The following is a 24,289-nucleotide window of genomic DNA, read 5'->3' as shown; positions in this document are numbered from 1 at the left end:
ACTTTTTGACATAAACTTTGAAAATGTTTTTAAAAAGTAGGTAACAAAATAAAATAGCACATAAGAGAAGTAGGGTTATAATTTATAAACATAAATTTAAAACACATATATCATATATGTTTTAAGCATTGAATTAAAATATTATTTTAGTCCATATACTTTCAATTTTTATTCCTTTCGAATTTTCAAAATATTTACTTTGATTAATATACTTTCAATTCTGATTTATTTTAGCCATGGTATTTTTGAAACATTTTTTAATCCATTCATTTTATTTTTTATCTCATTTTTTTTAATCACAAACAATATATCTATTGAAATGTAGTCACAACTTCATATTAAAGAGTTTTTGTTGTGCGTAGAATTCATGATAAAGTTTTGCAAACATTGACTTTTTTAAAATTAAAGGGACCAAAATAATATTTTAATTTAATTGTTGTTAAAAAAAAGTAATTTTCGATAACGACTTTTAAACGACCCCTAATCTTGTGATTAAGGGGCGTCCAAAATGATTAGCAAGGCTCATCCTTCAAGTTTTAGTACTAAAATTAGACTGCAAAAACTTTTCAGTGATCAATCAAGGGCATCCATACCCTGCCTCAGCACTATTAATGGCATTTCTCTCAAAATTAATTGAATTCCCTTTTTATTTTTAATTATTCTTATTCACAGACCCAGAGAGACACGTGTCCAGTCTCACGTAGCGAGTAGCTAAAATTCCATACTCGCCGGCGATTTCCCCCACACTCGCCACTCGCCTCTCGTATCCTCAATGATCGTACGCCTTGTCTCTCGCTCTCTGGTTCCCACTCAATAAATACGCTCGGCCTCTCCTCAATCTCCCTCACACCCATTTTTCCGTTTTTCCCATTATTGGTTTCTCACCCATTTCCGCGTAATTCTCTTCCTGAAGCTTTTCTTTCTCTTTCCCGCAAGATTCGCACGCCGGATTTTCACTTGGGAGGTTGCAGAGTAGCATCAATGGCGTCGGAGAAGAGGGTAGATCTGGACGGCAACCCCATTAAGCCGATTACCATATGCATGATTGGCGCTGGTGGATTCATTGGCTCTCACCTCTGTGAGAAGCTTATGGCCGAAACGCCCCACAAGGTTCTTGCTCTGGATGTTTACAGTGACAAGATTAAGCACCTTCTTGAACCTGATTCGCTCCCTTGGGCCGATCGCATTCAGTTCCACCGTCTCAATATCAAGAATGATTCCAGGCTCGAGAGCCTCATTCGAATGGCAGATCTGGTTCGACTTCTGTACTTTTCCCTCTCTTGATTCTTTCTGGTTTTGCTACTCGTTTTCTTCTGTGTGCTTGGAAGAATTGATCAATTTTTTCTGGATTAGTTAACGAATTGGTCCTTCTTTCTGGTGATTTGTGGGTTTATGAGCAATGCTCGTTTGTTTTCTTTTTAACCTCGTGTTTATAAGATGTTTCGTGATTGTAAATTTCCCTTACGTGATGCAGACAATAAATCTTGCTGCGATCTGTACGCCGGCGGATTACAATACGCGACCACTTGATACCATCTACAGCAATTTCATCGACGCAATCCCTGTGGTGTGTATGCGATTCACTCCTCTTTCTGTCTTTTTCTCGTTTCTTAATGTTTTGATTTGAGTGTGTGTTACTTTTCAACTCAAAGCATTTTGTTATCGTTAAGAATTGGTGATTTGGCGTTTGATTTGATGTGCTTCCTTTTCAAGGTTAAATACTGTTCCGGGAACAACAAGCGTCTCATACACTTTTCAACTTGCGAAGTGTATGGTAAGACAATTGGAAGCTTTCTTCCAAAAGATAGCCCTCTTCGTCAGGTAAGCCATCTCTTTCTACTTTCTTTCTTTCTTGTTCCTCTTATTATATAATATAAATTTCATCGACTCAATTCGATCTATAATCATTTGCCATTCTCTCAACGAAAATGCAATGAATACGTATTGTGGAGATTCAAGATGCATGCCATTTTATTTGAATTTTCTGAGAGCTGCGCTCTTGTACAGGATCTTGTACAGTAGTTAAGCGACTGTCTTTGAATGGCCATGAAAGTTAGTAAGGATTTGTACTTGAAAAAAAAAAAAGAAAAGAAGAAACAGCATTTTTTTTCTTTGGTTATGTTGCCGTGAAAACATTAGATCTTGAATTGAACCATTAATATGCCCCTTATAAAGGATTGAATATGCATTATATTGTGATTTACTTGAAGATGTAGATTTTTGTGTGCTTTGATCCACCATTTGGCTCAGTTGTCTCTGGCTAAAATGCAGATTATAAACCACATTCTACTTGTTGATTTTGCAATGAAATTATTTTCCACATTGCATTACTTATCATCTCTCTTGTGTTGGTAAGCTGGCTTTTGTTAGGATGGATTGGATGGAGGAGGGAGGGGTTTATAACTTTTTGCTGTTCTTTTATCTCAGAGATTCGATATAAAAGTTTCCTGGTCGGAAATATGGGGCTTTATTTTTTGTGTCATCGAGTATTTCATTAATTTCTAGGTTCAAACTAGTTGCAACGAAGTTGTTGCTGTCTTTCTTTCTAGCTGTCGTGTGCATAAAGTTAATGCCAACTGTTTCTTCTTTTACTCTGTCTGTTTTATTGATTTTGTCTGTACACTGCATGTGTTTTGTTCCTGCTTTCCTGATGCTACTTTTTGTCTCATCCTCGTATAATTTGCTGGGAGTGAGTTGAATTAATGTATTATGTCTTCTTTATGATAGGATCCAGCTTATTATGTTTTGAAAGAGGATGCCTCTCCTTGCATCTTTGGCCCTATTGACAAGCAAAGATGGTCATATGCATGTGCGAAACAATTGATTGAGAGGCTGATTTATGGTTAGCTCTTTTACGTACTTTCTGTGGCTTTATGGGAATGAAATCCACATAAAATGCAGCTCTTAGCTTGTGTTCTTTATGCTTGTTTTTCACAGCTGAGGGTGCAGAAAATGGGATGGATTTTACGATCGTAAGACCGTTTAACTGGATCGGGCCAAGGATGGACTTCATTCCTGGCATTGATGGCCCAAGCGAGGGTGTTCCAAGGGTCCTAGCATGCTTTAGCAATGTATGTACTGTTAGTTTGCTTTGCCCTTCTCTTTAAGATTCTAGTTTCAAACACTGTGACCGACTCTGTTTCTTTTTATGATTTTGCAGAATCTCCTTCGCCACGAGCCACTGAAGCTTGTGGATGGCGGCCAATCCCAAAGAACTTTCGTATATATTAAGGATGCGATTGAAGCTGTTCTTTTGATGATTGTACGATGTCCCTCTCTTTTTCTTTCATCTTCAGCCTAAAGTTTGCATACAGCAGACTTATCTGCATTGTGTAATTGCTTGTTCAGGAAAACCCATCGAGGGCCAACGGCCATATCTTCAATGTGGGCAACCCCAACAATGAAGTAACAGTGAAGCAGCTTGCTGAAATGATGACTGAGGTAGCGAATCGTGTTGGGTCAATAGTTTGTTTTTCTTTTGCTCTTGTGGATGAAGAAAGTTGAAAAAGCCGGTTGCTTGGATTCTGTAGGTTTATGCAAAGGTAAGCGGGGAACCTGCGCTCAAGTCGCCGACCATCGATGTAAGCTCTGAAGAATTCTATGGTGTGGGTTATGATGACAGCGATAAGCGAATTCCCGACATGACCATCATTAACAAGCAGCTCGGTATGATGCCATGCCATTTCCTTTTGTTCTTTTCCTTCGATTGTAAATAGTGATTTCAATGGAGCACACAATTACATCGTGCAGGTTGGAACCCGAAAACTTCACTTTGGGACCTGCTGGAATCGACTCTGACCTATCAACATCGAACATACGCGGAGGCGATCAAGCAGACGACAGCGAAACCAGCTGCATCCAGCTAGATAATGTGATGCCGTTTACTTTCTGGTCATTCTTTTCTTCACGGAAGAGTTTTCTATTTGTAATATGTGGCCGTGTCCAAACTTTTCCAATTCTTTTCTGAGATTATAACTATATGTTGATGGATGAGTCCCACATTAGTAACAATTTTTTTTTTCTTGGTTTTGAAATGTGGTAGTTGAATAGGCGATATGTGTAGCCCTGTTGGGGAAAAGACTCGATGGTATATGTAAAATGATTGAAAATTTCAAGCTTGGACTACAAGTTGAGGAGGGAGAATACAAGTAATCTGCTACTACTTTTCTGTCTTCCCCATCTATTTATTCTCTTCTTTGTCATTCAATTTCTTATATTGAGTTGCATAAGATTTATGTTAGCTTTAACCAAAAAAAAATTAACAGTAAGTTTTAAGTCTAATACAATCTCAAGGCGTGCATATAAATTTTAATCCGCATAACGGTCTGATTTTAATCCGCATAAGGGTCCGATTTTAATCTGCACAAGGGTCCGTTTGGTAATGTATCAATCATTACCAATTTTTATTTTATTACGGAACTTAATTATATATGTTTCTTGTTTTTCATTCTTAAAGAAACATTTTCAAAATTAACTTTCTATTGTTCTAGTTTCCCATTTACATTAAAACATAAAACCATTGTTTGATCTTTATTGAATCTTTTAATCTATTGGATGTTGAGATCATACCATTCTATTCTTTTTTTTTTTTAATTGTTAAAAATGAGGAACAGAAACAAAAAGCGGGTCTTAAATATAGCTTGCATATATTACCATCTCGAAGAAATTGATGGAACAATCTCGACACCCGAGCATGCATTTGTCTGAATGTGGCAACTTATTCTCAAAAGTACTAAAATTTTTAAATCAAAGTCAAGCACGACTACTTGATCAGTCTCTTCAAGTTGGAGGTTTCAAATTGCGTCTTTTCATTTGAACGTTCGAAGAACAATTTTGAGATAAATTAATTTTGAATCTATGAAAGTCAAACACAAGTCGCTTTGGCCGAGTGGTTAAGGCGTGTGCCTGCTAAGTACATGGGGTTTCCCCGCGAGAGTTCGAATCTCTCAGGCGACGTTCTTTTTCTTTATTTTTATTTTTTTTCCCTACACAAAATAAAACTTTTTTCTCTGCTTTCATTTTCGGCAGGTCCCCTCTCCTCGTGCTGTTCTTGCATCTCTTCCTAGGAAACGCTTTACACAATTTAGGCATTTCGTTTCTGATCGTTTCTCACACGTATTCTTCAACTCGTTAACCATTTCTAGGGTCTGCCATTGTCGCAAAGAGAGCTCCCACTACTATGTCAGTTGCCTCTTCAAGCTTCAATCTCTTCCATTCCGCCGTTCCTTCCAACCCAGATGTCTTTCCTTCGATTCTCGAAGTTAGAGCTTCCGGATGCTTTAGATGGCCTTGTTCTGAATCCACTGGCTCTTTCAAGCTTGTTGCTCTTCGTCATTCGTCGAAACTGAACTGTCGTGTTCGGCTTCATTGTGTTTCGTCCGAGTCGGCGGCTGAGACCATCGCGGCATCGGAAGACGGTAGGACTGGAAGCGCAGAGAACTCTAAGTCTTTTGATGTTAACTCTGAACCTCGAATTGGTGGGGATGGTGGCATTGGAGGAGGCGGGAATTCATTTGGTGGCGGCGGCGGCGGAGATGGAAATGGAAATGGTGATAGCGAGGATGAGAGGGAGTTTGGGCCCATACTAAAATTTGACGACGTGATCAAGGAGGCAGACGCTCGAGGAGTGAGACTCCCTCCGGATATGCTCGAGGCTGCTAAGGCTACCGGGATTCGGGAAGTTTTTCTGCTCCGTTATTTGGACTTGCAGGTACGCTCGTTCCAGTTCTCAAGTTTGTGAAAGTAAATGAATCACATACATCATGCGTAGCACTTGAAATTATTTGGGATGCGCGATTGGCTTCTGAGGAAGTGTAGAGAGAATACTGTTGCATGCCTGTGGCTGGAACCTGTAGGAATCTTATAGATAAAGGATACATTCCCGATAATTGAATGGATCATTAGTTTCACTACAAGGTCATCATGATTCTCCTGAACTTTCTTTTTTCCTCTTATATATCAGTTAAAATCCTTTGCCCCTTCATCCTTTGGAAGTTAATGGTATATGGTTTCCTTTTTGATCTTCTTTGCTAGAGCATAAAGATGACTTTTTATTAATTTGAAATTCAAAGTTGAAATATAACAACGAATCAAATTTCTTTTGGTGTTCTGCAGGGATCAGGTTGGTTGTTAGGCTTCTTGATGAATTCTTGTTCCATGTTTCGGGACCGAATGCTTGCTGACCCATCTTTTCTATTTAAAGTTGGAACAGAGGTTTGTTTTGATGTATTAAAATTCATTACAAGCTAATGATCAACGTTTCTCACCATAGTTTCCAATGCGTGAATTTTCACCTATCGTTGCTTGCTATTGCCATTTTTAATCCATCTTGAACATTTTTTGTAATTAAATCACACCGTTGACATTTAAATCCCGGATTTGAGTCCCTTGGTTGTTTGTTCTAACTGATACTGCACCTTGGTGATTCTCTTTGCTTAATACAGTTGACTTGATGATTGATTGTAAAATACTATTCCCAATCAATTGATTTGGTGGGATTCATGATGCAGGTAGTAATAGACTCATGCTGTGCTACATTTGCCGAAGTTCAGAAAAGGGGCGAGAATTTCTGGGCAGAGTTCGAGTTATTTGCTGCTGATCTTTTGGTCGGTGTAGTTGTTGACGTTGCTTTGGTTGGTATGTTAGCACCATATGCTCGTATAGGACAGCGACCTGTGTCACGAGGTTTATTGGGACAGATGCAAAATGCTTATTCTTCTCTTCCTAGCAGGTTAACATCGCATGACACTTTATTCCATTGAAATCTACTATGCTTCTTTTTTCAGACATGTAGTGGCCTGTGTTACCTTCATCTGTTTTTACTTCCAGCTGTTGGATGATTGTCAAAGTTTTTTGTGTAACTGTTTTGTTTATTATTTATTTTTTTTCGTTTTGAAGATGAGATGATTTCTTAAATCATTTGATGCAAAACTAGTTAACCCTTGATTTGGCTTTGATCTCCTGACCATTCTCAATTTTCTTTGGATTTAGAATTTCCATGCTCCATCTTGACATCTATAATTATTTTTCCTCCTGCTTCTGCAGTGTTTTTGAAGCTGAAAGGCCGGGGTGTAGATTCACAGTGAAGCAGAGAATTGCATCATATTTCTACAAGGTATAGATTTTAACCTTTTCTAATTCTGAGCAATGATTAAACTAGAAATTACTTTCTCATCCTTGTTTGTGTTTTTTTTCAAATCGAAACTCTTTGTTCAAAACTAAGTTCTCCAGACATACCTTTGATCATATTTCCGTTGGCTGGTTGCTGCTGTATATTATTTTCTGGTTTTATTTAATTTTTTCATTGGGGCTTTTTGGGTCCAGGGTGTCTTGTATGGCTCGGTGGGATTCGGGTGTGGTCTCATTGGCCAGGGGATTGCTAATTTGATCATGAATGCAAAACGGTAAGCCTGTTTAAGTATGTATTCCTTTGTAAGATGTTTTAGTATTGTAATTCTTCATCTTTAAGAACTTCACTTGATAGTGTTGATCAACTCATGAACTTGAGGTGTTCTTTATCTGATGTGTTTTTTTTTTATGTAGCTTTGGTATTGTCACAATTCGTTTCTGATGATTATAGACTGATATAAAAAAGGGGGAAAAATATACTTTGTATACACTTAATGACTTAAATGAGGAAGCCAAATTTCTCATGTAATTTTAAAATGGTAAAATTTACAACTACGACAATGTGGCATTTTTTCTAAAAATTTCTGCTTTGAATTGTGATACTAGATGCATATTTGTGCATCTTTTGATGAGGAGAGTTTTATTTTATGGTAGACATTAGATTCCAGTATCTCGTCTTGCAATATTATTGATCTTGTAGATTTCTCTGATTTAACTAACATCTATTGCTTGTTAATATTGCAGATACTTTTACTTTTATTTGTCCTGGTTCGCAGAAGCTGTATTTTTCTTTTACTCCTTTGCTTGTTCCTCAATCTTGTTTAAAACTCCGTGAAAATGACTTATTTGTTGTTCAGTTCGACGTGATATTGTATATTTGCGTAAAAAGGATCGCGGATCTGTCATGTCACCTGACCCCTCCAAGTTGTTGGATACTTAATTTTCTGTTTGAAATAATCGATTATGGTGACCTTATAAAGTTAAAACTATTTTTGCTTCATCTATAGGTGGATGCATATACCTGCTTTTCTTGGATGTTTATGTTAATTATGAGCCACGACGTAATAGATATATTAAAACTCTCTTTAGACTCTCATCTTTGGAACCGTATTTAATGATTCAGGTGCATAAAGAAATCAGATGAGGATGTACCTGTGCCTCCTCTCATTCAGAGTGCTGCTCTCTGGGGTATCTCTTACCTGTTCCTTGGATCCTCTCTATTTTACTCTACTATTCTGTTTGTTAATGAGGCAAATGATCTTGTTTTAGCTTTGTAGGAGTGGGCCCTCGTTCTTCTGAATCAATCCAATAAGCCATTTCCTCATGCTTCCATGTTCAAGTCTAAAATACATTATATGAATAATTATTTGTTTGGTTATACTAAACTATGATCTATAATCATAATCCGTTGGTCAGTGCACAAGTCACTTATGTCTTAGGATGTTCATTTAGATTTCGGTCGAACACTAGTTCGGTCAAGTTTGAATGGTCTGTGTTCAGACTTCAGACCAAAAACCCCATATTCTTATTAGTTTTAATGGTTCATGAGTTTGTCTGAATTCAAAAGGTGTATATATTATATAAAATACTATAGATTTTGTGGAAAGTTTTGCCTCGCATCAACTTAAATTTGCAGACTATTTTAGTTCTGTATATGTAAAATTTTAACTTTGAAATCCCTTCCTCGCCTTCATTCAGGTGTTTTCCTTGCGGTATCTTCCAACACTCGTTATCAAATAGTGAACGCGCTCGAGCAGGTGGTCGAAGCATCGCCTTTGGCAAAGAAGATTCCGCCGGTGGCAATGGCTTTCACAATCGGTGTGCGGTTTGCCAACAACATTTACGGTGGTATGCAGTTTGTGGATTGGGCAAGATGGAGCGGGGTTCAATAAATTTAACATCCAGATCCATTCATTGCCCTTACTTTGCCTTCCTATAACATCCAGATCCGGTGGCAATGTTATATCATATATTTATCTCTGACTTTGAGTGAGTTCTCCTTATGAATTCATAATTGATACCGATAGGTTTTAGGCTTTAGGTTTAGGAACTCTGTGTTGTGCCCGAGTTGGGTTGCACTTATAGCGAATAGGGATGTCAATTTTCTCCTTTGCTAGTACTTAGGAGTTGGTAGGATCCAAGTTTTATCTATTGGATAATTTTGGTTTTGTATGGAAATTATGTAGTCCCATTCGGCCATGAATTAGACAAATTCTAGGATTTATTTAGCAAAACATGCATAGTTTAGTCATTTATGTTCTGAAACTGTGGCTGATATCGTTAATCTCAATGTTAGTAATGGCCAACATGAGCGTAGCACAACCGTATCTTGCTCATTTTCTATCAGTCGAAGGTTTAATCTTTATCCCTACATTTGCTATGCTAAACAAATCTGAATGGTAATGTTGTAGGTCACAAATTGTCATCCAAACATATTACCTATTAACGATAGTGGATCTGGCAAATATGCTTGATTTGAGATTGAATGCTAGTCTTTTATTCTTTTAGATTATACATGACAAAAATTCTCAGAATTTGCTAGTGTGTTCATTTTGAATGGTTGTAGAATCTCCCTTTCAAATAGGATTGATTTATTTTCAATGATGAATGGGTTATGATTTATATACATATTCATACTAAAAAAAATCATTGTTAGATTGAAAATGAGAAATATATCTGCAACTCTTGACATTTCTCCGACCTTGAAATTGAAGCTGAAAGAAGAAAATGGAGGGTTGCAGGTTCAGACCAAAACGTTTGACATGATTAGAACCTGAAAATTCCTCGAAACAATTGCAGAAAGGCTTGAGCATCATGACGCGGCGGCGAGGGAGGCCCCATTCTGCATGATGTGGCCGCAGCCGAAATGATTAGTTTTGACCTGGAACCGATGTGGGAAAAAGAAAGGGGGAAACTAGCAATCATTGTATATTTGAGTCGCCGCCTCAGGCCGGACGGCCGATTAACGCAATCGTACGGACGGCGAGCTTCCGCCGGAAACTGGAAATTGCTCCTGCAATGGATTCTATTTCTCGACCATCGGCTGCGATGAAGACGATATCGGTGATTCTGATTGAGCCTCGCAGCGAGACGGAGTGAATTCTCAGGCGAGCATAAATCTTAAAATTAATAGTTAGTTTATTATTTATTTATTTTTATTTCAATTAATAGTTCTTTATTGGCCTTTCCTCTAGAAATTTAGAAAATTATATTCATCATATGATGTTTTTTCATTAATGAAATTTGTTATTGTTCTTTTTACCATGTCGGAAAAAAAAATAATTTCAAATTAACGATTAAGATTAATTTAAAGATTTGTTGGAATATATGGACTGAGTACATAAATATATTTAACCTTTTTTAAAATTCTTCCATTGATAGAAAAGAAAAAGCCGCAGCAACTCTAATGTTGATAACGTAAAGTAGTAATTTACGAAAAACACAAAAATAAATATACGATGAAGATGTATAGTAGTACTGTATAGCTCAAAAAATAATACTAATAATAACATAATGGATGAAATATATATTATCGGTGAAATGGTTAGAAGTTTACATTTTTATTATTAAAAGAGTTCTTTTTTTTTTAATATCAATTAATTAGTTCATTAACTTTGACACTTGAACCTCCACAAATAGGTACAAAACATCGCCAATTAATTTTTTTTCTTTTGGTTTTTTAGCAGTAGAGATATATGAACCTCCCATGGACGAGAAGTAAGTATATGGTCAGATGTCAAATTATTAGTTCAAGTAGACCTATGAGGGAACGAGACCGACTTTGCATAAAAATATTCGACAATCCTTGAATCTCGGTTAATTGAATCCCTCACTCCTGGTTTTATTTTGAAACGTTCGGTATATGAGTCTCTTCGACGTTCAAGTCAATATTAGTATGAGACGTTGCTTCTCAAGAAGAGCTATTCAAAATTGCATACTTAATCTACAAATTTTTAAGTATGACATCTACTTATTGACTGCACTGCACATCACATGAAACCTTATGTGATTTTGTGCGTTAGAAACAAGTTGGGAGTTGAATAGTGGTTGCAAGAAGTGATCGTGATAAAGCTATTCACTGGTCAAAATATGACCAATCGAGGTACTAATTGACCGAGCTATAAATTAAATGGTCCGAAGCTTTATGCCTCATATGATGGTCACTCCTTATTTGTTCCATGTGTCAACCACGTCTAATATAATATATTGACTGGCCCTTGGTAGAACATGAAAGATAAATTCATTAACTTTGTTACACATAATTTTGTCATATTTATGCAATTAGTTATTTTTACTGAATTAGGTAAAGATGAATCACTCATGTTTTAGAATAAAGAAACTCTAGTTTTAAGGCACGACCATCATACACTTTATGCATGATCAAAAGATTTTTCTTAAATTTTAAAAAATATGTAAAATATTGATACTCCATCAATTAAAAAAAAAACAAAGAAAAAGAAACAAACATTGGGAAGTATATTTCGACTTAAAAATAAAAAGAAAAATAAAACGAACGCCATAAAGAATTTAAAATCGGAGGAATTAATATAATAATAATAATAATAATAATAATAGTGTTTTGTTTTGGATGCGGGATCATTTCTGGTTGAAATTTCAGGCTTGATGGAGGTAAAATAGAAGTCGTCTCCTGCTGCCTGCCACTTCCCGTCGACCGCTTTAGCCAATTTTCCTCACTCCATCACCCGATTTCCATCAATCTATACATTTCTCGCTGTTCCTTCTGGATCAAACCACGGATTTTTGGATTGTTTTCTGGTTGTTTTATCCGGATTTTGAATTGGAGTTCATCTTCTTTGGATTAGCTGTGCCGCTTGGTTCCATCAGATCCGCTGGTGGAGCGCGGGGATCTAGGATACGGAGCTGAAGAGATTGCGTGTTTCCGGCTGGATCTGAGCGGAGATGGCGTTGTCCGGCATGAGAGGCCTCTCCGTTTTCATCAGCGACATTCGCAATTGCCAGAATAAAGAGCAGGAGAGGCTCCGAGTCGACAAGGAGCTTGGAAATGTCCGCACTCGCTTTAAGAACGAGAAGGTTAGGGTTGACCTGTACTTGCATATATGATTGTAATTCTCCGCCCTTCTGTTCCCTGTTTTGCGAGTCCTTACAGTTTTGGTCACAACAACTGTGGAAATCATGCGATTACCTAATTACGGGATTAGAGTTGCGTTCTGAATTGTTTTAGGAGGAAATGTAGATACCTAATATATGATGAAGGAAATGATATTGTATTCATCGAAAGTGACTGATTTTATTTCAGTGGCTTGAGGGTGAGTTGTGGCTTGGTAGTATTTAGATTTGCAAGATGGTCGTTTTGGATTCATATATAATTTGACGTACCCATGTTACTTGGTTTAGAGTGTAAGCTGGTGATGCTTTCAGCCACTGGACACTTGTATTTCTCAAAAATCACAAATCTAGTTTTTTGGAAATCAAAATTTTTGGTGAAATTGTAGACCCCGTTTGATAACGAAATTTCATTCTTAGTTTTATGTTTTTAAAGTTATGCTTATTTTCTCACCATTTTTTATTATGTTTGTTCACATTTATTTAGAACACATTTAAATTGTTAGTCAAGTTTAAAAAAAAATGTTGGAAAATATATATATTTTTTGGTTTTCAAAATTTCTCCTAGATTTTGAACTAAAAAAAAAATTGATAACAAGATGAAGAAATAAATTGGTGGAAGTAGTGGTTGGAAGCTAAATTTTAAAAAACATGGGGCCTTAGTTTTTGAAGATTCAAGGGTTGAGGATTAATTGCTTGAAAATTTTAATTTTTAGAGTGAGGAAAACTGATTACTTTGGAAAATAGGCCCATCAGCAGCCTTTAATTGCAAATGTCTTTTCCATTAACTCATGAAAGCTCATTCTTTCCCCAAAGGAGGTGTTTAAGAGTTTGTGGAATGGAAGGATACGCATCCAAAGAAGGTAAAAGTTGTCCTATGGAACTACTTTACTTGGAGGACTGAGTACAACTAAGAAAATCCAAGCAAAGAATTATTGTAAAGCTCCCCTCTCCAAACGACTTTATCTTAAACAAAAGTCATATCAAGAATCGCAACCATCTTTTGTTTTCTAGTAGGGTCGAGGTTATTTGACATTTTTGGGACTAGTTGGACTACAGATAGTTTGATTATTATACTTAGTGGATCCTTATTTCAAAATAAAGCCAGTGGATCCTTATTGGATACTGTTACTCTATATTTATCCGTACCTTTGTTTCCATGGTTTCAATCTGAAATTACTTTTCAACTTGATATTATCATAGTTTCTGTGTTGGATTACTTTAAAATTTGCAAGAGTTATCAAATTTCCCTTCTGTCGCAGTTAATTGGGTTTAATTTTTTATGACTGGCTGAATAAATTTTGTTAATATTGAAATATGTTACTAATGAGTCTATGATTTGTTAATATTGGTTTATAACAGGGTCTGACGCCATATGAGAAGAAAAAGTATGTCTGGAAAATGCTTTACATTTATATGCTTGGTTATGATGTGGATTTTGGTCATATGGAGGCTGTATCTCTTATATCTGCACCAAAGTACCCTGAAAAGCAGGCAAGCTTCAGAAACATTTTATTCTACTAGTAGTTTATATGGATCAGAGAGTTTTCTCTTATAGACTTCCATTTTATGGTTACTTAATTTAGTCTTAAAATAAAGTCTTCTCGACATTCTTATTTTAAAGAAAAGTCTTCTTGATATTGAATTAAAATGTATTATCTACTTCTAAATTGATTCTGGCGTGATTAAATAATTGCAGGTTGGCTATATCGTCACATCGTGTTTGCTTAATGAGAACCATGATTTCTTGAGGTTAGCGATAAATACTGTGCGTAACGACATTATTGGTCGCAACGAAACATTTCAATGCCTTGCGCTGACTATGGTATGACCATGGGAAGTCTTCTATTAACTTTAGTCTATCAATTTCAACAACCTTTTCACACATCATCTTTTCTGCATATTTTTTATTACCTTCTTTGTTGAAATATTCTTACCATTACGTGCTTCAGCTGCATAAAGAATTTGTGGCTTGATCGCTTTAGAACTCATAACAATTAATTATATGTACAACATATTTTGCAGCCAAAGTTCTTCTCAAATGGGATTTAAGAGTATTGTTGCAGCTGCCATTTGGTTTTTCATTCAGTGGGTTGGGAATATAGTGACTAGGGAGTACCCTCTCTGCTAATTTTACCTGATGGGACTTGTGTCAATATTATTTATTGTATGAAGGATATATATATATATATATATATATATATCCTTTTTCTGGTAGTGTTATGATACCCCAGAGGAGATAGGTGTATACAAGTATCGGTTCTTGCATTCATTAGCTTCTATTCCTTTCCCGGGGAACATAAAACTGAGTTTTGATTAATGGAAATATATTTCTTGGCTTCTAACAACATCATTAGACTTCTCAACATTTGCTATTGTGATCCTTTCAGAGCTGAAGCAATTCACTTTGTATTGATTTTATTAACAATATAATAACCCTCTCTACTGACTTTAATGTTCTTTAATCCATCTCTTTAGGTTGGAAATATTGGGGGGCGAGAGTTTGCCGAGTCATTAGCACCAGATGTCCAAAAGTTGCTAGTAAGTGATAAAAGAAAATTTTAGCTTTAGTTTTAACTGATGTTAGGAGATAAACAATGACATGAAAGAAAATTTCTTTTTCTAGATTTCAAGCAGCTGTAGACCACTCGTGAGGAAAAAAGCAGCATTATGTCTACTGCGTCTGTATAGAAAAAATCCCGATGTTGTCAATGTGGACGGCTGGTATGCTTCAGTTTTAATTTCCTTATACTATTATTTTTTCCCTTGCCATTTTATTTTTCCTCCTCTAATCAGTCATCTTTTAAAAATTATTCAGGGCGGATCGCATGGCTCAACTTTTAGATGAGCGTGATCTTGGTGTTTTGACATCTTCCATGAGCCTTCTTGTTTCTCTTGTATCAAACAATCACGACTCCTACTGGAGCTCTCTTCCAAAGTGCGTTAAAATTCTGGAGCGCCTTGCTAGGAACCAGGATATTCCACAAGAATACACATATTATGGTATCCCATCTCCCTGGCTTCAGGTTTGTAGTGTTCTGCTACTAAATTCTGATGTGATGGATGCTATATTGAACAAATTCTCTAAGATGCTTATTTGTGAGCAAATTTATCTTATGTAAACTGGTGCAGATTTTTTTGCTGTTGAAACCACCATGGCTTGGCAATAACAAAAAATACTTCGAGGCCATTATTTTTGCAAATCTTTTAATTTTTTTTGACTTGTATGCTGAATTGTGGGTTAGTCTTGATATTTTGACTGTTTCTCAGTTAAATAACTTTGCCTAGTGTAAAGTTAGCTAACCATATAGTTATGCTAATGAGATATCCATACTATGTATGCTATTAGGCTGTTTTTGCCTTTATTGTAATATATTTTCCATCGCTTCATATAAAAACATGTCATTCTGTAGGATTTCGTTATTCGGATGAGCAATTTATTTCAATTTATATGCGTTGACTGAAATTTTTATTTGTTTAGGTGAAAACGATGAGGGCTCTTCAGTACTTTCCAACAATTGAAGATCCAAATACCCGAAGGTCATTGTTTGAGGTTAGTTTGTTTCTAAGATAGTGTCTCTAATTTTGTCATTCCTTGACAGGTTCATTCATCTAACCCGTGGTGTGCTTCCAGGTCTTGCAAAGGATTTTAATGGGAACAGATGTTGTGAAGAATGTCAATAAGAACAATGCGTCACATGCCGTTCTGTTTGAAGCCCTTGCTCTTGTATGTGGTCAATTTTTATCTCCAAATTCATTTTTAACAGATATATGAATTAACATTTTTCACCCTTCCTGCTCTCTCTCTCGCAGTTTCATCCTAATTGTGTAAAGAATGAGTGACCAATAAAATAAAAAAAAAATCTATTTAAAAAAAGGGTCATCTATTAACTGGGGTTTTGTCCATTAATTTCAAATCGTTTTGTCATAGGTGATGCATCTTGATGCTGAAAAAGAGATGATGTCTCAGTGTGTTGCCCTTCTTGGGAAGTTTATTGCAGTTCGTGAGCCAAATATTCGATATCTTGGCTTGGTAAATTACGGTGCACCTTATCACCTTTTGTCAACTAATGATTGAATGATGACAACCAAAGTTAGGATGAGAATGATAATGGTATTATATTCCTCTTGTGCAGGAAAATATGACTAGGATGTTGATGGTGACGGATGTTCAGGATATTATCAAAAGACATCAGGCTCAGATCATAACATCATTAAAGGATCCTGATATTAGGTTAGTAATAATCATAGTTTTTGTTTTGGGAAGGGGTCTTCTGTTCACTGACCTTAGGTTGTTCGTTGTTCCTTTTGTTCAATGAAAGTTTCTTATCCCAAAAAAATAAATAAATAAATAAAAATCGTAGTTTAGTACCTTGTTTGGGGTTTCAAACTTTATTGTACCATCCTATTTGTTCGACAATATTCCTTTTTATTCGCACTAAATGATTTTGGACAAATTCTTCTGTAATTATTTTTATTTTAAGGGATCGTATCAATTAGTAATCTGATCTTCTTGGAGAAGAAATTGGAATATGTTGTAGCAAAAATATAATAATAACATAGGATTTAGTGGTCAATAGCTCGGTGATGATATGGAATATGCCTCAACCATGATGAAAGATAGTAGTGGGGGGTTAAGATGTTTCTTATTTATCTTTAAAATTGATGATCAAGTTTATTGATTTTGTATGTGTTTGAGCCTCCAAAGTGCAGCCCAGTTGGTTGAGGACTTGGGGTGGTACTAGGAGGTAAGGGCTCTTGGGTCTTGGGTTCAATAAGTGAAAATCCTTGATGTCTCTGGGTCTTGGGTTCAATAAGTGAAAATCCTTGATGTCTCTTAGATCTGGTGTTAAGTTGGGTCTCTCTAGTGGAATGGGGCCAGATACCATGACTACCCCCACCCAAAAAAACTGTTCTATATTTAAGATACCATCTCTTTAGTAAGATGCGCATAAGTTAGCTGAATACTCATGGTATCAAAAAAACAAAGAAAAAAGAACTACTCGGAACATTCTTGTCATGGAGAACCTTAACAGAGGAGGAAATGGAAGATATGAGGATCATTACGTGAAATGTTAACTGGGATACAGTTGGGCAGAAAGATAGCTAGAAAAATATGGTTTCCTTCACCCTTCAGTTGCTTGTTTGGTTAAACCCCTTTTCCTTAAGCTGACTGATACAAACGTGTTCTGAACAATACATTTGCCACAGCATTGTGGAAAAAATAAAGGGATCAGGGAAAGAAACTTATGCTGGACAGTTCGTGACCAAGGAACTAATACAGCTGAAAGAGTCCAAAAGTGATGCAGGGAATGTTGAGACCAAATTGGTGTAACTTTGGCAGGGAAGTGTAGGAAAGTCAAGGGCATATCTAGGTTTTGTCTTCATCTTGCAGGAAATGTTGGAATTATATCTACAATTATTTAATAGTCCGTGGGTCTTTGAAAAAACAGCAAAGGAAAAACTGGTTGGCTAGTATCAGAATAAATATTTCATATTTTTGTAAATATTATTTTTTAAAATACAAGAAATAACAAGAATATTTATATTCTATTTTGACTAATTTCACAATTTCAGAAACATAAGATGAGATGAAGGTTAAGTCTTAAATGTCCGAATCAGATCTTATATCTTGTCCATCCATTTGATTTCGATATCTATGGATTAATTGTTTATAGATCTTATGGTCTTGGCTATAGCTTTGTCGTTTTTACCATCATTTAAATATATCCAGTAGTGCTTTTGGTATGTTCACTGGTATTTTGATTTTCAAATGTGAACGAGATATTTGACAATACTTTTTTTTCCTTTTTTCATTTTACATCCATATTTTCAGTATCCGGAGGCGTGCTCTTGATTTGCTTTATGGTATGTGTGATGTTTCAAATGCAAAGGACATAGTTGAAGAATTATTACAGGTATTGGTCATGCTGGATTTCTCTAGTATTTTGTATGAACTTTATAGGCAGTCTCATTTAATGTCCTTTTGGGCTTCCTAAATCGTTTACATCTTCATGGGAAAATAGCCTTACTACTCACCTACATTCTGTCAGTATCTCAGCACAGCAGAATTTGCAATGCGTGAGGAATTATCTCTTAAAGCTGCAATTCTTGCAGAGAAGTTTGCTCCTGATTTGTCATGGTGAGTTTATACCCAATTCTGTAGGTAAACCACGAGGAAAGAAAAAAATTCATATTGATCATCTAGCATTGCTATAATGAGAGGGAAGGAACTGATGACCTTCCCCAGTTTGATGTCCCAACAGTTCCAAGCTTTGTTTAAGATACTTGAACTTGGAAAATTGAAATGGGATGACTTGAGTGAAATAGGAAATTCTAGGCTTTTATCTTAAATGGTTGTGACTGAAATTGTAATCCAAAATTAAAATATTTGATGAATATGTATTCTAATGATTAGAATAGAATCTAGAACAAAATAATAGAATTTATATATTCTAAGATGGAATGGACAAAATTTAGCTAGTTTGGTTGGATTAGCATTTGTACATTTTTTTATTAAATGTCCTGTGCTTTGAAATTTTCATGGTTATTAAAGTTGTAATGTTTAGTTTCAAACTTCTATAACACAATGAACATGGAAAGCTTGAAGAATATTTGGGTCTAAAAATTTTAAAATAAGAAACTGAATTTCATTAAAATATTGAAATGTACAAGAAGGGGAAGACCAAGAAGAGTGGATGTGATTATTCGCTTTTTTGTTTAAATATTGATCTTATTCATTACTCATTATTTTTCCTTGGTATCTTCCTTATTTGTGTTGCAGGTATGTGGATGTGATTCTACAATTGATCGATAAGGCAGGAGATTTTGTTAGTGACGACATATGGTTTCGTGTTGTGCAGTTTGTTACAAACAATGAAGATCTGCAGGTAACCTAATCCCTGTATGCCATTTTACTCTTCTTTTCCATGCTATAGTCATTGGGTTGTATTATTTGATGGCGACTTTGTGCATTTGATCAGTCTTATGCAGCAATAAAAGCGAGAGAATATCTTGATAAACCAGCTATACATGAGACGATGGTAAAGGTGCGTATTATTATTTCGGTTATTGAGCCTAATTTATATTGATACCCTATATGTTGATCATCAAGCGTTCTTTTGTTAATATTTTATGCCACCCTTCCTCCATCTTTCCTTCCCTTTTCATATCTTGACGACTGATCTGAATGTGGTTGGTTTGTCTTATATGTAACAGGTCAGTGCGTATCTTATTGGAGAATTTGGTCATCTTTTGGCCCGAAGACCAGGTTACAGTGCAAAAGAATTATTTAGAATAATACATGAAAAGCTTCCAACCGTTTCGTAAGTGCTCCTAGATTGTACTGAAGTTTTCTTTCTTTAACAAGCTATTGCTTTCTGATTAAAAACATCTACTTTATTTGCAGTACATCTACCATTCCTATTCTTCTGTCAACATATGCTAAGATCTTAATGCACACTCAACCCCCAGATCAGGAACTGCAAAATCAGATTTGGGGAATATTTAACAAGTGAGACTTACTAATGCACTCTTAAATTGGAACTCTTTTGTTTATTTACACTTATAGTAAATTTAATTTTTGTTTGTTTTGGTTAGATACGAGAGTTGCATTGATGTTGAGATACAACAGCGTGCTGTTGAATATTTAGCACTGAGCAAGAAAGGTGCAGCTCTAATGGATATATTGGCCGAAATGCCAAAGTTCCCTGAGAGACAGGTGCATACTCTTTTTTTGAAGTGTCCAACTAGATGCAGATTTCTGTGATGGATTACGATAAGTACTAAAGTAGCTATCTTGGTAAGCTGAAGGTTGTTAATATATCTAATTTTTTCATACTTTAGTCTGCTTTGATCAAGAAGGCCGAGGATACTGAAACTGACACAGCAGAACAAAGTGCCATCAAATTGCGAACACAACAACAATCATCAAATGCCTTGGTCTTAACTGATCAACGTCCTGTTAATGGAACTCCATCTGCCAGCCAGCTTACTCTGGTGAAGGTGCCGAATGCAAGCAGTTATCCGGTTTGTTTCTTTATCTTTCCCTTTTTATTTTCCACAGCAACGCTATTGAATTCTTTTCAACACTTGAGAACTGATTAATGGAGAGTCCACTTCTTGATATTTATTGACTGGACTTTACATTGTTTACGAATCTATAATGATTGAAGTCTGCTTGTTATCATTGTCTAAACTGAAATTTACTTCGTTAAAAACCCAATGGCAGGATGCAGCTGACCAAGAATTGTCTCAGACCAATGGGACTCTAAACAAAGTAGATTCTAGCCCCCCTGCACCTGATCTCCTCGGAGATCTCTTGGGTCCACTTGCTATTGAAGGTCCTCCGGGTGCTACTGCCCAGGCTCAGCAAAATATAATGTCCGAAATGGATGGTGTTCCAAATGCAGCTGAGGGCAGAGCTATTGTTCCAATTGGAGAACAGCAAAATTCAGTTCAGGTACTATTTTTTCTCTAATGGAGAAACAAACTCCGGAGGCCAAACCAAAACGTTTTTAATGCAATTTTTTTTATTTGATAGGAGACTAAGGTATGTATTTATCAAAGTGATACAAAAATGGGAAAAGCCTGGGAGGCTATGGAAAATTCCTACCAATAAAAGAAAAGTAATTACAATAAATCCTATAAATTGTACTCTGGGAGGAGGCCAGGCCACAATTTGTGTTTTATTTCTTTAGATTGCAGTTGTATTTGTTATCATTATCTATTGTTGGTTTCTTATTAATATAATGTTTTGATGTTGCTGCTTGAGGCTATACCATTCTGATGCAGCAGTTTAGATATATGACTGGTTTAGCCAATATTGGGAATGGATGAGATTTAATTTTTTTTTTTTTTTAAATGGAGGAGAAGAAGAATAAGGTATATGACTGGTTTGATTGAGTGTGAGCTGCTATACTGTACTGTGGATTGCTCAGTGTTGTGATCATTTATAATTCTATCTTTAATATTTTGCAGCCAATAGGAAATATAGCTGAAAGGTTCCATGCCTTGTGTATGAAAGATAGCGGTGTGCTGTACGAGGATCCGTATATTCAGGTATCTTTCCCCTGTATTATCATCACATCTTTTCTTAACTTCATTTTTCCTTCCGAAGAAACCAGTGGTGTCTGTTTTAGAATTAAAGTTGTTCTTCCTTCAAAGAAATATCCTGTAAAAAGTTGGTACAATAACGTTAATAGCCACTTGATTACAATTATCAAAACATTCTCTGAACTGTTTTAGAGAACAAGCTGTGAGCTGTCAAAAAGACGCTTTTGGTTTCTCTCAGCCTTACTTAAATTCAAAGCTTGGAGACTTGCAAGCCCTGTAATATATTTCTTATTAAATTCCTCACAGATTGGCATTAAAGCAGAGTGGCGAGCCCATATGGGACGACTTGTTCTTTTTCTTGGAAACAAAAATACTTCTCCCCTTGCCTCTGTCAAGGCTATTATATTGCCTCCATCGAATTTAAAGATGGAATTGTCGTTGGTACCTGAAACTATACCTCCGCGTGCCCAGGTAAAAACGAGCAATTTAGTTTGTATTTGATCGTGCTTTTTAAAAGTCTAAGACCTTTCTTCACCCTTCATCAGTCATTATTCTCTTTGGTTGGGTAGGTACAATGCCCACTTGAAGTCATTAATGTACATCCAAGCCGAGATGTGGCTGTCCTCGATTTCTCTTACAAGTTTGGAAATGACCTGGTAAATACTCCTTGTTTTGGGTATTCTGGATTCACTGTCTCACTGGCTGCAAGAGCCCAGAATAACGCATTTATATATTTGATCTTTTTAGGTAAGTGTGAAGCTTCGCCTTCCAGCTGTCTTCAATAAATTTCTCCAGCCTATATCTGTATCTGCAGAGGAGTTCTTCCCTCAATGGAGATCGCTCTCAGGGCCCCCATTGAAGCTTCAAGAAGTGGTATGGCTTTTATGCTTTATATCTAGATACGAGAGGAAAAAAAAAAAAAAGAAGAAAAACCTCAAAGTGAAAGATGAACTTGATGACTCGATCGATCAATTAACCGGTTTTTCTTTTTTTTTTTTGGCGTTGACAAAAATTTCATTGAAGAACACTGGCTATCTGGCGAGTCAAAAAATTTATAGCATTTCGACTCAACTCTCTACCTTCTCTAATCTAAATTGAGCTTCAAGAAGAAAAGATAATAGCAATATTTCCCTACGGACCTCCACTTCCCCCTCTGCTAACCCTGCAAGGTTTTCTTATTTTTTTCTACCACACATCCCATGAAAGGTTCTTGTTCCATCTAGGAGTTGGATCTTAGATTTCATGTTGCTAGGTGTGGCGTGGAAGGACCTAAATAATACTGTTCTATGGAGGTTGTATAAGGAGTAGATATCTCCCTTCATATCTTAGGTCATGTAGGTGAAAGAGTCATGTATCAGGAAAAACTGCATAGTTTATCTTTTTAATCCTTTTATACTGGATGGAGGGAGAGAGTTGACTAGGGCGTCTAGTGAAGAGAAGAAAACCAACAAGAGAGTCGGAAGAGTAAAATGGGTACCGCATCAAGTTAATGAGATCTGGAAATAAGTGAAAAAAAAAATCATTTTTGGCCATAAAATGGATCTGAATAAGCACGCACAAAAAATATTAAGAAGGAAAATCCTTTACTTAGTATGATTGGTAATGCCAACTGATTGCATGAAGCTAACCAACATTTATCGTCCCTTATTTACTGTGCAGGTTAGAGGTGTAAAACCCCTTCTGCTATTAGAGATGGCAAATTTATTCAACAGTCTGCGGTTAATGGTTTCTCCAGGGCTTGTAAGTATTCACTCATTTTTTCACATAGTTAGTTTATTGGTTGGCAAAAAGTTCACTTTTTATGCGTATTTGTTGTTTAGGACCCAAATCCAAACAATCTTGTTGCAAGCACAACATTTTACTCGGAAAGTACACAAGCCATGCTCTGCCTAGTAAGGAATACTTCTCTATTCTGAAATTTTAACTATTTTCATGGCCGCTAAGTTCCTCCATTACCACTTCCACGACGATTCTTGTAGTTACAACTTACACAAAACATTTTACACTGAAAATTATGAAAGTTGTTGGTAATCATCGTAATTGGTCTGTCCATGTGCTTTTCCTTTTCTTTCCCCAAAAGTGCAAGGGGGAAAAAGCCTGGCCTCTCTTTTGGCGGTTTCTCTCATTTTGGTGTCTTTTGAGAAATTAGGTTCACTTCTATGGTGTGATATGATATCGTACTATCTGAATCCAGTTCTCATGATCCATCTTTATCTATCTGCCATTCAGATTAGGATTGAAACTGATCCAGCAGACAGAACCCAATTGCGAATGACAGTTGCCTCAGGGGATCCAACAGTAACTTTTGAGTACGTGCTTTTAACCTGCTGCTGTTGCTCAGTTAGCTCTCAATCTTGTGCCATATTGCCGCATTTCTGATTTCCCATCTGCAGGTTGAAGGAGTTCGTCAAGGAACAGTTGGTAAGCATACCTGGGCCTCATGCACCCACTCCGCCATCAGCAGCACCATCAGTAGGTCATCCCGCGGTTGCTACACCAGCATTCACAGATCCCGGTGCAATGCTAGCAGGTTTGCTTTAGGACAAGGCGATTCATCTTCAGATTTCTTTCAGGATACATTTGTAAACATGATCATACAGCCGGCCTACCCCGGTTCCGGGGATCTTAAAGGCGAATGAGGGACACCATGATGCGAGGGCTTGCGGAGTTTTAGCGTGATCGGCACAGCATTTTAGTTAAATCACTGGGGTTGGTCGGAGTTTTTTCTGAGATTTTTTTTCCCAAAAAGTAAAGGTGAGATTCTTTTTTCCCTTGTTTTTGTTTGGGGTAGGGTGGGGGAGTTGTGAGAGTTTTGTTCTACTACCGTTTCTTCCCAGTTCTTCATGGGATGATTTCTGTAGTGTATTATTTGACATGTAAGATATTGCATTTAGGACTCGAATTGTATCCATCTCCAACACGTTCATAATTTTTTTGCCATCCATTAGATTTCCCCGTAATATCAAATAATCTAACATTCTCAATCAATAAACGCCACAAATTTAAAATAAATCAAGCACGG

The 24,289-nt window shown here is 36.4% G+C and overlaps 3 protein-coding genes and 1 non-coding gene across 5 annotated transcripts; all 4 read left to right on the top strand.

Moving 5' to 3' along the window:
- Nucleotides 1-837: 837 nt before the first annotated feature.
- LOC111011367 (UDP-D-apiose/UDP-D-xylose synthase 2) lies at nt 838-4,172 on the top strand. The gene is made up of 9 exons (XM_022285100.2): nt 838-1,254; nt 1,475-1,567; nt 1,714-1,821; nt 2,728-2,842; nt 2,938-3,071; nt 3,161-3,262; nt 3,349-3,441; nt 3,531-3,666; nt 3,751-4,172. The coding sequence occupies exons 1-9, from the start codon at nt 982-984 to the stop codon at nt 3,864-3,866; spliced, it is 1,170 nt and encodes a 389-aa protein (XP_022140792.1). The 5' UTR covers nt 838-981; the 3' UTR covers nt 3,867-4,172.
- Nucleotides 4,173-4,874: 702 nt separating this feature from the next.
- TRNAS-GCU (transfer RNA serine (anticodon GCU)) lies at nt 4,875-4,956 on the top strand. The gene has a single exon. It is a non-coding gene; the product is annotated as a tRNA-Ser (tRNA).
- Nucleotides 4,957-5,008: 52 nt separating this feature from the next.
- Nucleotides 5,009-10,387, top strand: RER1 (reticulata-related 1). Of its 2 annotated transcripts, XR_002601414.2 has the most exons (8): nt 5,009-5,710; nt 6,115-6,213; nt 6,510-6,730; nt 7,045-7,114; nt 7,324-7,403; nt 8,252-8,316; nt 8,827-9,117; nt 9,843-10,387. XR_002601414.2 is itself a non-coding variant. In XM_022284850.2 (7 exons), the coding sequence occupies exons 1-7, from the start codon at nt 5,180-5,182 to the stop codon at nt 9,018-9,020; spliced, it is 1,260 nt and encodes a 419-aa protein (XP_022140542.1). In that variant the 5' UTR covers nt 5,009-5,179; the 3' UTR covers nt 9,021-9,474. The 2 variants fall into 2 exon arrangements, 1 of the variants encoding a protein (XP_022140542.1); XM_022284850.2 differs by lacking the exon at nt 9,843-10,387 and having other exon boundaries at nt 8,827-9,474.
- A 1,323-nt stretch (nt 10,388-11,710) lies between these two features.
- LOC111011084 (AP-2 complex subunit alpha-1) lies at nt 11,711-24,207 on the top strand. The gene is made up of 27 exons (XM_022284703.2): nt 11,711-12,180; nt 13,576-13,707; nt 13,913-14,038; nt 14,692-14,754; nt 14,840-14,937; nt 15,032-15,239; nt 15,695-15,766; nt 15,848-15,940; nt 16,145-16,246; nt 16,350-16,447; nt 18,050-18,131; nt 18,267-18,355; nt 18,998-19,103; nt 19,197-19,262; nt 19,432-19,538; nt 19,622-19,726; nt 19,813-19,933; nt 20,059-20,241; nt 20,444-20,674; nt 21,193-21,273; nt 21,574-21,738; nt 21,837-21,923; nt 22,015-22,140; nt 22,927-23,007; nt 23,088-23,159; nt 23,497-23,576; nt 23,661-24,207. Exons 1-27 carry the CDS (start codon nt 12,049-12,051, stop codon nt 23,806-23,808), a joined length of 3,054 nt encoding a protein of 1,017 aa, XP_022140395.1. The 5' UTR covers nt 11,711-12,048; the 3' UTR covers nt 23,809-24,207.
- The last annotated feature ends 82 nt before the right edge of the window (nt 24,208-24,289 follow it).

The sequence above is a fragment of the Momordica charantia genome, assembly GCF_013281855.1.
Source record: "Momordica charantia cultivar OHB3-1 chromosome 2 unlocalized genomic scaffold, Mcharantia_2.0 BLBB01000002.1, whole genome shotgun sequence".
Lineage (NCBI taxonomy): Eukaryota > Viridiplantae > Streptophyta > Magnoliopsida > Cucurbitales > Cucurbitaceae > Momordica > Momordica charantia.
This window is presented reverse-complemented; position numbering and strand designations above follow the sequence as displayed.

What these genes read in the sequence shown, in the direction of transcription:
- LOC111011367 (XM_022285100.2), top strand. Translation starts at nt 982, where the DNA reads ATGGCGTCGGAGAAGAGGGTAGATCTGGACGGCAACCCCATTAAGCCG. An exon ending in AAGATAGCCCTCTTCGTCAG is followed by an intron (nt 1,822 to 2,727) that starts GTAAGCCATCTC and finishes TCTTTATGATAG; the next exon opens with GATCCAGCTTATTATGTTTT. An exon ending in TTGCTGAAATGATGACTGAG is followed by an intron (nt 3,442 to 3,530) that starts GTAGCGAATCGT and finishes TGGATTCTGTAG; the next exon opens with GTTTATGCAAAGGTAAGCGG.
- RER1 (XM_022284850.2), top strand. Translation starts at nt 5,180, where the DNA reads ATGTCAGTTGCCTCTTCAAGCTTCAATCTCTTCCATTCCGCCGTTCCT. An exon ending in TCCGTTATTTGGACTTGCAG is followed by an intron (nt 5,711 to 6,114) that starts GTACGCTCGTTC and finishes GGTGTTCTGCAG; the next exon opens with GGATCAGGTTGGTTGTTAGG. An exon ending in TTGCATCATATTTCTACAAG is followed by an intron (nt 7,115 to 7,323) that starts GTATAGATTTTA and finishes TTTTGGGTCCAG; the next exon opens with GGTGTCTTGTATGGCTCGGT.
- LOC111011084 (XM_022284703.2), top strand. Translation starts at nt 12,049, where the DNA reads ATGGCGTTGTCCGGCATGAGAGGCCTCTCCGTTTTCATCAGCGACATT. An exon ending in CAAAGTACCCTGAAAAGCAG is followed by an intron (nt 13,708 to 13,912) that starts GCAAGCTTCAGA and finishes AAATAATTGCAG; the next exon opens with GTTGGCTATATCGTCACATC. An exon ending in TGTTTGAAGCCCTTGCTCTT is followed by an intron (nt 15,941 to 16,144) that starts GTATGTGGTCAA and finishes GTTTTGTCATAG; the next exon opens with GTGATGCATCTTGATGCTGA.